The sequence below is a fragment of the Silurus meridionalis genome, chromosome 8 (assembly GCF_014805685.1).
Source record: "Silurus meridionalis isolate SWU-2019-XX chromosome 8, ASM1480568v1, whole genome shotgun sequence".
Lineage (NCBI taxonomy): Eukaryota > Metazoa > Chordata > Actinopteri > Siluriformes > Siluridae > Silurus > Silurus meridionalis.
The window spans coordinates 6,671,644-6,683,644 of record NC_060891.1 but is presented as its reverse complement, the minus strand read 5'-3'; the positions used below and the strand labels follow the sequence as shown (position 1 = coordinate 6,683,644).

General features: G+C 37.5%; 1 protein-coding gene across 1 annotated transcript; it reads left to right on the top strand.

The window, feature by feature from the left end:
• The first annotated feature begins 9,580 nt into the window (after positions 1-9,580).
• Positions 9,581-11,743, top strand: LOC124390635 (cytochrome P450 1B1). The gene has a single exon (XM_046856694.1). It carries the CDS (start codon positions 9,871-9,873, stop codon positions 11,449-11,451), a length of 1,581 nt encoding a protein of 526 aa, XP_046712650.1. The 5' UTR covers positions 9,581-9,870; the 3' UTR covers positions 11,452-11,743.
• Positions 11,744-12,001: the final 258 nt, after the last annotated feature.

Sequence of the window (12,001 nt, the reverse complement as noted above, 5' to 3'; positions counted from 1 at the left end):
CAGGGTGTTTATTTACTTCTATATCTGGTCAAATATGTGTTGTTAGCACAATCCCAGAAGGTGTTGCACCAGACACACTTCTTGATCCTACATGTTGAAGCACTAGGACCATGCTGCTGCTGGCCAAATGGGTGCCCCAAGCAGAAATTTACTGTGGTAACAACTTTTACTTTTTAAAACATGAGTTTCTGTACTTCTATTTGAGTAAAGGATCTGTGTACTTTTCCACCTCGGGTGAACAGACAAATCATTGTTCAGTGTTTTTCACAGACAAAAATAAGACAGACGGTTTGGGCCTGGAGATGTTACTACACTATAGTCAATATATATCAACAACTACAACATTTATGTGCTACTGTAGCACAATGAGAGTAAGCAAACAGTCACATTCTGACCAAATATGCCATGATTCTGCGTTTTGGCCAGACGTATAGATCATTGTGGTACAATAGACATTTTTTATTCTGTTGTATTACATGCATTACTGGTGCAGTATAATGCTGTTAATGCCTTGCTGTGGACAAAACCATAATGCTTACTAAAGGTAGTGTTAAAAAAGAATCATAATAATAAACCTTTCAATCTATAGGCAAGAAGCAGAGGGAGTTGGGGAAGCTATACAGCAGGGGTGGCCAACCAGTCAGAGACCGAGAGCCACATTTTTGACCGTGTTACTGCAAAGAGCCACATCATACACATGGGCACACATGAACATCACCCATCCCTTCCTCTCACATACACACACACACACACACACACACACACACACACACACACACACACCTCTGCTCAGCCAGATTTATTGTAAATGTCACACACCAACATAATGACAGAAATTGACTGCTACAGTTCAGGACAGGCCAGTCATTTTCAACAAAGAACATTGTGTGCACTGTCTCACACACACAAACTCTTAGTTTAACCAAGTCCACAAACAAAAATATAATAATTTACAATAGCGTTTTTCTTTTACTATGCATGTTACTTGGTGGGACTTTTGGCATTCCTTGCCTTGAACAAGCCCCTTCAAATCTGCCTCGTATTCCGTTGTTGCCACTCGAAGCAATTCTTTCACATGGGTGTCAGTCAGAACAGATGCTTTGATTTCACGTGTTTCAGGGTAGAAAACAAGGACTTGGTGGGGTTTTTTTTATGCGTGTGTTCACTTCGCCTGAGTTCAATACGGTATTTTTGTCAAATGCGCATATGCGTGAGATGAATATACCGCAGGGGTGGCAATTAATTTTTACAAGGGGCCACACGAGAAACCTGAATTGTGTCAGAGGGCCACACCAACGATAATAATTTAGGGATGCACCGAAATGAAAATTCAATTCAAATGGCAATGAAATCCATAATTTTTTGTGTTATACCTTTTGCCTTGGCACCATCACTGGAAAACTGTCCTGCCTTTTCAAAAACGTCCACTACAGACGGAGTGCGCATGCTCGGATTGACTACTTTTCTGCGCCGCGTTCTTCTCATATCCAGGCAATCTGGATGTTTGGATTACAGGTGATAAATTAAACCCGACTTGGGGAAACTCTTTGCAGATACACCCCCTCTTGAAATTTCAGCATTGCATATTTTGCAAATCGCTATCCGCACACCGCAGACATGTTGCTCTTATCCAGATAACCGTCTGCTGGCTGCGCTTTTTTATTGCGTCATTACAATTATGTTTCTGCCGTGGTGTTTCGGTGATTTAGGTATTTCCGAAAATTCTCGGTGCATCCCTGTAATTTATGATTGGCCTCATGCCAAGGTCTGATATACCGCAAAGTTTCCCAGTAGGGGCAAGCTCATTTAAGTCTTAAAAATACCGTATTGAACTTAAGCAAAGCGAACACGCACATTAAAAATCAAACACACAAAAATCGATATGAACGTAAGAGCCGCATGAAACCGGCCAAAGAGCCGCATGCGGCTCGCGAGCCGCGGGTTGGCCACCCCTGCTATACAGCATCACTTAATAAATCAGGTTATTACATCATGCACAGAGTAACTAAAATTTTCCTGACATTGGCAAGATATCCATTTTAAGGTTGTTGTCTTTAAATGCTGTACATAAAAACATATTTCATTTCTAAATTGTTTCCAGCCTCTGTTTGGAAAATCACTGTTACTTGAGTGATGAGTTAAGTACTGCACTGCCCTTCCAAAAAATCAAAAAACCAACTGAGAGAACCCTTGGCACTCTGTTGGTGCTCTGGCCATTGGCTAGCAGTCCATTCAGAAAAATCTTGTTTTTACTTAACCATCAAGAGCAGGGGAAATGATGTAGGCTATGAATGCAAGGGAAATTATCATTTTAATTCCAGTTGGTGTACTATTGTTGGCAGTTCATCAACTGTCATTTTGAACAAGCTATGCATAGTGTCACTGGTGTGAATTTCGAACAGTGTTGTAATTCCACTTGGCATGACCATATTTTGGTTTCCTCTGGCCACTGTGCTAATTTGAGGAGTTTTGCATACTTTGATCCTCCCCAGTCTACCCAGTCTACAAAAGTTCACTGCAGTAGGTAACAAAAGTTCATGGTGATTCAGTTAAAGAAATAGTTAACATAACAGATGATTCCATACTATATACTGGTATAATTGTGATTATAAGTCGGTCTGTCATGTGCACATATGTGCTTTACTGATTATTTTTCTTTTTAAACTGTTTATCTTAACGCTTGCAATCCAATATTCTATCTTTCACATCACAAGCATCATGCAATGCTGCCATGTGCTGCTTTATTTGCTTGACATGTCCTCAAATTAATGTTTTTATGTTGCCCAGGTAAATAATTTACTCTATATTCTTAAATTGTTGTATATTCTTCAAATGTGCTGGTGGTAAAGATGTGGTGGTAAAGATATCTGTGTTTTTCCGACAGTGCAATGCAAAAAACACAGTGCAACACTGATTTGAAAATGTTTCATGTGAATTATGTATTAGGTGTGGCAGAAGCATGCAGTCTTATTTCTTTTTTGCTCTCTCTTTCTCCCTCATGTGTTCTCTTTCCTAATTACAGGTGCAGTTTACAGACGCCAATCTGATTCTGATGTCCTAAGAAAAGGCAAAGCTTTTAGAGTTAAAGCCCAATCACTGAAGCAGAAGGAAAATGTTGAGACGAGTAAAGTGGTGGAGTGTTGTGAAATCTTGTTCATGTGAGAGACTTTGTTAGTGTAAATGCTAGATTCTAGTTGGCAGTTGATGACTTCTCTTTTGTATATTCCCTGTAAATTCATTTTGATTTTTTTTTAACAGGTAGTTAAGGCCATAGGGGCCAACAAATACCTCAGAAGTTGGTGTACTTTTAGAGGAGACAATAAACAGAGCATTTCTGTTCATTTGTGCTGTGTTTGTGCCATATTATTTCTGTAAAGTTTTTGCCTCACATTCAATGGCCCATGATGTCACTCACCACATTTTTCTCTCCACACTGTTAATGATTTGAGAAGACAACACAAATACCACAAATGGTTCATTTTAACAGCTCAAGCAAAGCACAAATAAACAGTTGTCCATATACTTTAACATTAATTAAGAAGCTGTAAAACAATGCCCAACCTGTCTATGTAAAGACATTTTTATGTGCATAACATTCCGAAATTATTCAGACCCCCTTCACTTTTTTTTTCAATTTTGTTATGTTGCAGTTTAAATCTACAGTGGTTCGTTTTTTCTTTCCTCACTACAATCAGTACTACATAATGACAAAGTTAAGATCTAGAAAAGTCTGTAATTTCTTTTTTATTATTGAAAAAAAAAAATTATATCACATGGACATAAGTATTCTGACCCTTTGCACCAATACTTGAAAATTAGATCAGGTGCCTCTTAATTCTCTTGAATGTTTATGAGATGTTCCTTGACAGGAGAAAAGGCACACACCTCACAGCTGACACTGAATATTAGAGCAAAAACTAAGCTATGAGGTCAAAGGAACTGCCTGCAGAGCCCAGAGACAGGATTGTTCTGAGGCACTGATCTAGGTAAGTCTACAAAAAATTGTAGCTGCGCTGAAGATCACAGTGGCATCCATATTTCTCAAACAGAAGTCTGAGGAAGTGTGATACAACCAAGACTCTTTCAAGAGCATGTCGGCCAGCCAAACTCAGCAATTGGGAGAGAAAGGCATTAGTAAAAGAGGTGACCAAGAACCTGATGGTCACCCTGACTGAGCTCCAGAGATCCTGTGTGGAGATGGGACAAAGTTCCAGAAGACTACCTTCACTGCAGTGCTCCACTGATACAGGCCTTGGCTAGCCTCTCCTCAGTGCAAAACCCATGGTCAAGTGTCTTGGAGTTTGCCAACTGGTACCTGAAGGGCTCCCAGTCTGTGTGGAACAAAACCTTCTGGTCAGATTAAACCAATATTAAACTGCCCTTAATTCTAAACATTATGTTTGGAGCAAATCAGGCACCCCTCATCATCTGCCCAAACCAATCATGATAAAAGAGGATTTGCCAAAAGGAAAACCCCCAATCCAAGCTTGTTGTGTCATACCGAGGCTGTTATTGTTACCAAAAGTGTTAATTGTTACCTAAGTACTGAGTAAAGGTGGAAAGTAATGAATTACATTTACTTGTGTTTCTGTAAAAGAGTAGATTTTTATGCACTTCTACTTTTGAAAGTTGTTTTTAAAATCTGTAATTTTAGTTTTACTTAAGTATGTTTTGTTTGAGGTATTGTACTTTGGTACATTTCAAATCACATTACTGAGTAAAAAAAATAAAAAAATAAAAAAATAAATAATGCAAGGAGAAAATAATTTGCGCCCTGGAAACTACTGCGCGTGCGTGAGGCTCCACAGAGCAGCTCAGGAGAAAATCAGAAAGTAAAAAAAAAAGGTGATTTATGTTCCCTGTTTATCTAGTTTAGTGTTGTAGTAATAATAATTAGATTGTTGTAATAATGAATCTTTCAAGTCACTTAATTTCAATAAATATCGTTGATAAAAACAGCCTGAATGATTTACGGATTATAATAGGAACATTAAAGCCTTAATAAAAGAAGTGAAAGTTTAAAGGGGAGCATTTTTCCTGGAGGTCACTGGCTTTAGGATCACTTGTTATTTTGTGTAAACCTCAATTCTGACTATTTAATAAGGTTTGTATATTTCTGATTGTTGCTTGCGCAGCTTCCAAAATGAGTTAAACTCAGTTAAATCAGGGTCATCTGGAAGCCATTTCACTGGGTAGTGTTTGTTCCCCCCCTTGTCTCTCCATCCCATTTTAATCTCTTGGCAGAATCTCCTCCCTGAAGCTCCCCAGGGAGGTCGGAGCGCAGTGAACGGGAGCTGTACACGCTATAGACCTCCATGGCACGCAAATTCAGCCCTGCACGCGAGAACAGCTCTCAGCACCAACAGGAGAGTATGTATAGATACTGAGGCAGGATGCTTCTGCAGTGCATCATACCATATAGAAATGTTACAGAGGCTGAAAAGAAGAAAATAGACTATATAGAGAAAGTGAGAAACCCCAACTAAAGACATTTCTTGTAATTAAAATAATGTTTTAATGTAATTGTTCTGCACAGATGTGGGCACCACATTGTTCTCTATTGCAGCATCTGGTTGGTAGTATAGTAGAATAGTAAGTCAATAATTTGGAAAAAGAAACAACACATACAAATAGATTTTTTTAAACAAACACTAAGATTGGATTTGATCATGAAACATGAATACATTATTATTACATTTATGAAGTAAGTTTAAATGTTAGAACATGCACCATGCAGTTATTTTTTAGCAGCTTCTTAACCATATGGAAATGCCAAAAAAACGTTATATTTTCTAACATGTTGAGGTACTTCACCACAGAGATTTATCCCAGCTAAGAATGAAGTATGAATTCCAGGTTTCCCAAAGCAACAATGCATACTAACTAGTTTTTATTATTGTTTAGTGTGTTACTAAACAGGCTGTTTTGTCCAAACATAAAATAACTTTTTTTTCACATTATTATGATTGACTATTACGACTGTGAAAGAGCAAAACCTATATACAAGAGACTGTATATTAGTAAACATCAGCAAGTAATCCTAATCACCACATCTTACACAATTACTGTTGCTGAGCACTGCTGTGAGTATCTAATTAAGATTCCAGTGCGTGCTAGGCTTCCAACCTCTGCTATTTCTCTGGATGTACGAACCATCAAACGTCCTGGCCAGTGAAGATTTTTTACTGATAAAAAAAATAATTTAGAAAATCTTTTGCCTCTTTTTTGCTCCATCATTTTTATACCCAGTTCTTTACAAACCACCAATACAGTCTTCAATCTCTCATTCCTATAGCAAAACACAGAACTATTTTTCTGTGTGTGTGTGTGTGTGTGTGTGTGTGTGTGTGTGTGTGTGTGTGTGTGTGTTTTGTTTTGTTTTGTTTTGTTTTTAATGATCTATTTTAATGTTATTTTGTCATTTTGTCTTGGTACGTGTGACACTGCCCCCTAGTGTATATGAAGGCAGTGCTCATGAAGCATCTCTGACTTGCTTGAAGATGTTGAAATCAAGGCTAACCCAACCTCAGAGTCAAACCAAAAGTGAATAGAATTTATAAATTTGTGCATAAGAACTGCCAGTATGCAAATTTTCTATTATTACTATTCCAATTTTTGGAAAAAAAATCATCATTATGTTTATCTTTTAACCTTACCTATTGGTAAATAAAATGTGTGATGTGAATGCTTGATGTGTGTTTATTTGGTTCATGATTTGTAAATATAAAATCTGCCTTCAAAAATAAATCTGAAAATAAATAAATAAATAAATAAATCTAAAATATGTGGCAGAACACCAATATGATCTGTAGGGTCACAAGTGTGATAGGAACAAATCAATTTAGCCATGAATACATAATTACACATTTTTCTACCACTATGGGCAAATGATTTCCAGTAGTGTGAAATGGAAGGAAATTATATCCTATCCATATGCACATATGAAACCACTTTTACTATTTAAAATTATTCTGCCTTTAAATTTCATTTCAAACTTGTTTAAACCAAACTTTATTTCAGATAGCATAATCTGAGTAGCACTAGCTAAAAAATAAAGCAGTTGATTTGTTTAAACCAGGATCAGAAGAGATATGCATAATAACTATAAGCACAATTAGCATTGTTTTTTTTTTATTGTTGATAAGAATTCATAGTATATTGTATATCACCACACATGACATTATGTGCAGACTTATTTAAAACATATAAAGCCAAAGTCTCACTAATAATGGAAATTGTTTTATAATTGCTTTGATTGTATCAAAAAAGATCTAAACATAAAGATTAAAATTCAAGTTTAAAACAGCTTTCTTTTAGACAGTAACTCACTGGGAAGTGGAAATGAGACTAGTAAACCATAATTAGCTCCAGAGCTGGACCGGCTGTGTCCACCATGCAACCTGTCTGAACACATCAAGATTTTTGCCCTCCTTCCCGCTTCCTTAGGAGAGTCAGCCTGGGGTTAGTACCCGTTGTTCACAGCCAGGTTACAGGGGAAAAGGCAAGCATGGCAGCCACATGGAAGATATATGGATGCATATGCACACATTCACGCACGGCATGTCTGGCACTCATTAGTCTCAATGACAACATGAGAGGCCATGTGTGCACAGAATGGGAATGGAGCAGAAGAGTGTTATGCTACATTGAGGATTCCCTAGAAAAGGGACTTGTGCCAGAAGGAAACACTGTATGAAGCAACATCTATCTATCTATCTATCTATCTATCTATCTATCTATCTATCTATCTATCTATCTATCTATCTATCTATCTATCTATCATCTATCTATCTATCTATCTTATGTAGTAGAAAAAAAAGAGAATACCACAATATTTTATGTTTATATTTATATATCATTATTTATACTATTTCACAGAAGTAAAATCTGTGTGTGTGTGTGTGTGTGTGTGTGTGTGTGTGTGTGTGTGTGTGTGTGATGTGTTCATGCATAACTTACTAACTTACATAACTTACTACAATGCTTCTCAAGCAGCTTATCAAAAGCTTCTCAATCATCTGATAATGTAACAAACCTTAGATCAAGTTTTGTAAGTACATGTACATAACATTTAATGCAGGCCATTCTAGCAAATTCCACTTGAAAACTAACAAAATGATGAGATTTTACCCAGTGATGCTTTTAGGAAAATGAGACGTGCTGTTTCTGGTGTATGGTTACAACTGCACTTTAGTTATGAACAAATTGGTGCTCTGTTTGTCATAGCTCTCTAAAACAGATTAGTTTAAATACTATGTTTATGGTTTAGGAACCAAGTTTCTTAGATGTCTTCAATTAACTTACTGGCCCACTCTGTTAATGTTTTAGTATCCACAATTACAGCTATTGACTACATACAAATATAAACTCAACATCTGGGGAGAAACAAAAAAACATGGCAGGCTTATGTCTTAACAGGGATGAACACAGGGCAAAAACAACCTTTACAAAAAATAACATAAAGGGTTCTAGAGAAACCTTAGTAAACATCAGGACATGGATTGATGCAGAATATGAAGTATATACTGTACATTCAATCTTTTAATACAACTCCTAGATTTGACTTCCTCTCCGTGCACTGGATTTAATGCATCAGTTTATTTTGCTTTTATGCTCTTTATTTATGCTGTTTATTTTTTTTTATATTGTAACAAATATGTTTTTGGGGTATATACAGGACATTCGTGTAATTAAGCAGATGATAAAATGTCAAACTTGATCAGTGAATCATTTTTCTTTGGTTGCGCGTGCAACATCGTGCAGTTAAATACGTCCAACTAGTAAAATGCCCAAATGATTATAGGGGAAAACGAGAGTAAATACTTTTTGCGTGTTTATTACAAATAGGCATTCAGCTCAGGACAGTTTATTGCCCATGAGGCACATTCTGAATTATGTCATACCCACCACAAATCTTTTTCTTTTTTCCTTTTTTTTTCTCTGAGCCCTTAACATCGAACTTATACACATATTGGGAAATCTGTAATTCAATTTGCTCAGATGGAAAAAAATGTCACTGAGGATGATCACAAGTAGTACTGTAGGTATAGAGAAATTAATATCGATTTATAGCGATTGAGAAAAAAAATATGCGCATATATTGTAGAAATTGTACAGTTTATTCAGTCGGATTGGTCAGGGGTTTTTTTTTACTTCTTTTTAAAACAAAATAGCTTTTAAAAATGTAAACATTTTGTGGCAAGAAGATTTTTTATTATATATCTGTAAAATGTATGAAGTACTAAAAGGTGCGAATGACCGAAACAAACCGTGTGCGCATTTCATACGAAAGGAGAACTTCCACCAGGTCCGAATTGTTTTTGGCCAAAAAAAACTCTAAAACTATCCAAAGACATGTAGAGTTTTGTATATTAAAATATTCCAGAGCGTTCCACAAAGAGCATCACTTATCTGCTCGGTATCTCCTCTTCTCTAGTGTTGGGAGTTTACTTGTGCGCAAAGGTAACACAGGCAGCTCTCCATGCGTATTGAGGGAGGAGTGAAGAGAACCGCATGGAGCCCGGCCCCTGTGCTGGAAGTATATATAAATACACGCTGGTTTTCCAGCTCGGACAGAGTAACTTTCATTGACTAGACATTAAAACACAAGGCATATTCATTAAATTGTTTTGAATATTAGCAAGATTTGTCTAGTTTTGTTAGACTGGACCTTTTTACTTGGAAAGGGACGAAGAAGGAGAGATTTCATCCATTGGGATTTTTTGTTTGTTTGTTTGTTTGTTTTTACATGTACCTTTTTTTTGAACTGACTGCTTTCCTAAACAATCTACTGAGGAATAATGTTTTGAAACATACATTTGATTTTCGGTTGTTCAAATAAGTGTTGGATCTTTACACTAGAGACAAGAGATGGCATTATCAGAGAGTGAGTTTGGCATGAAGGGAAGCAGCGTAATAAAAGAATGGAGTGGACAAGTCCAACCAGCCCTCATTATTTCCTTCATTTTTCTCTTCTGCCTGGAGGCCTGTCTGTGGATCCGCAACCTTGCTCTCAAGAAAAGGCTTCCAGGCCCTTTTGCATGGCCGCTGGTTGGAAATGCCATGCAGCTAGGCCAAATGCCGCACATTACCTTCTCCAGACTTGCAAAGAAGTATGGCAATGTCTACCAGATCCGACTGGGCTGCAATGACATTGTGGTGCTGAACGGATACACAGCCATACGACAAGCTCTTATTCAACATAGCACAGAGTTTGCAGGGAGACCAAACTTCAACTCTTTTCAAATTATATCTGGGGGGAAAAGTATGACATTCAGCAGTTACAGTGAACAGTGGAAGGCACACCGAAGAGTAGCTCAATCTACCTTAAGAGCTTTCTCATCTGCAAACAGCCAGACCAAGAAGGCCTTTGAACAACACATTGTGGCAGAGGCCATGGATATGATTCAGAACTTTCTCAGGCTGAGTGCAGATAGATGTTATTTTAATCCTTCACATGAATTTACAGTCGCTGCTGCTAACGTCATTTGTGCGCTTTGCTTTGGAAAACGTTATGGGCATGATGACCCTGAGTTCAGGACACTTCTGGGTAGGGTAGATAAGTTTGGAGAGACAGTGGGTGCTGGGAGCTTAGTAGATGTCATGCCTTGGCTTCAGTCTTTCCCTAACCCAGTGCGAAGCGTTTACCAGAACTTTAAGACTATCAATAAGGAGTTCTTCGCTTATGTGAAAGACAAAGTAGTGCAGCACAGAGACACATATGACCCGGATGTAACTCGAGACATGAGCGATGCAATCATTGGTGTGATTGAACATGGAAAAAATAACATGTTGTCTAAAGATTTTGTGGAGGGAACTGTGACAGATCTCATCGGAGCAGGACAGGACACTGTATCAACAGTTATGCAGTGGATGTTGCTACTGTTAGTGAAGCATCCAGCTATGCAGACCAAGCTCCAGGAGCAGATTGATAAAGTGGTTGGCCGTGACAGACTGCCATCAATTGAGGACAAGATCAACCTGGCCTACCTGGAAGCCTTCATCTATGAGACCATGCGCTACACCAGCTTTGTGCCTGTCACTATCCCCCACTCAACTACCACAGACGTCACCATTGAGGGTTTCCACATCCCCAAAGACACAGTGGTGTTCATCAACCAGTGGTCGGTGAACCATGACCCACAGAAGTGGCAGGACCCCCACATCTTCAATCCCTCAAGGTTTTTGGATGAAAATGGAGCCCTTAACAAGGACCTGACCAACAGTGTAATGATCTTCTCCACAGGTAAAAGAAGGTGTATTGGTGACCAGATTGCCAAGACAGAGATCTTCTTGTTCTTAGCCATTCTTTTGCATCAGTGCACATTCAAGAGCAACCCCTCACAGACTCTTACTATGGACTGCTCATACGGATTAGCACTGAAGCCTGTCAAATTTACAGTTGCTGCCAATCTAAGAGGGAAACTCCTTGGCCTTGTGTCGCCAGCATAAATTAAAGAATGACTTTGCAGCAAGTTTTATGAATCAAAACAATGAAGGACTGATACATTTTCAAATATATTCCACATAAGAGTGAGTATTAATAAACAAACATTAACCATTATTGTATATTTAATATTTAAAGATCATTCACACCTTTTTAGGCAAGGTGAATTTTTAATTAATGAAAAAAAGGTCATTATATTGTATGAAACTAAGAAAGTTTAGATGCCATAGATCCAATCTGTATATTTTATATTATGTATTCATCATCCTGTCTAAACATCATAAGCTAAATAAATAACATCTTTCAGCAAAGTCATTAAAACATGTACTTATTAATTGGTTCTCCTTTTGGTTCATATTGTGTATAAATAATTGTATAAATATTGATTATGAATACTCATAACTGATGTATTTCAGTTATTTTTTATCTACCTTATATGTAAAGCCATCTACTGTATCCAGATTGCAAAAATAAATAACTTGACAATGTGTAGTTAGTAAGAAAGTCATAATCTAGTAGTTTTCATGCAGTAAGTGAGATATTGCATCACTGGGA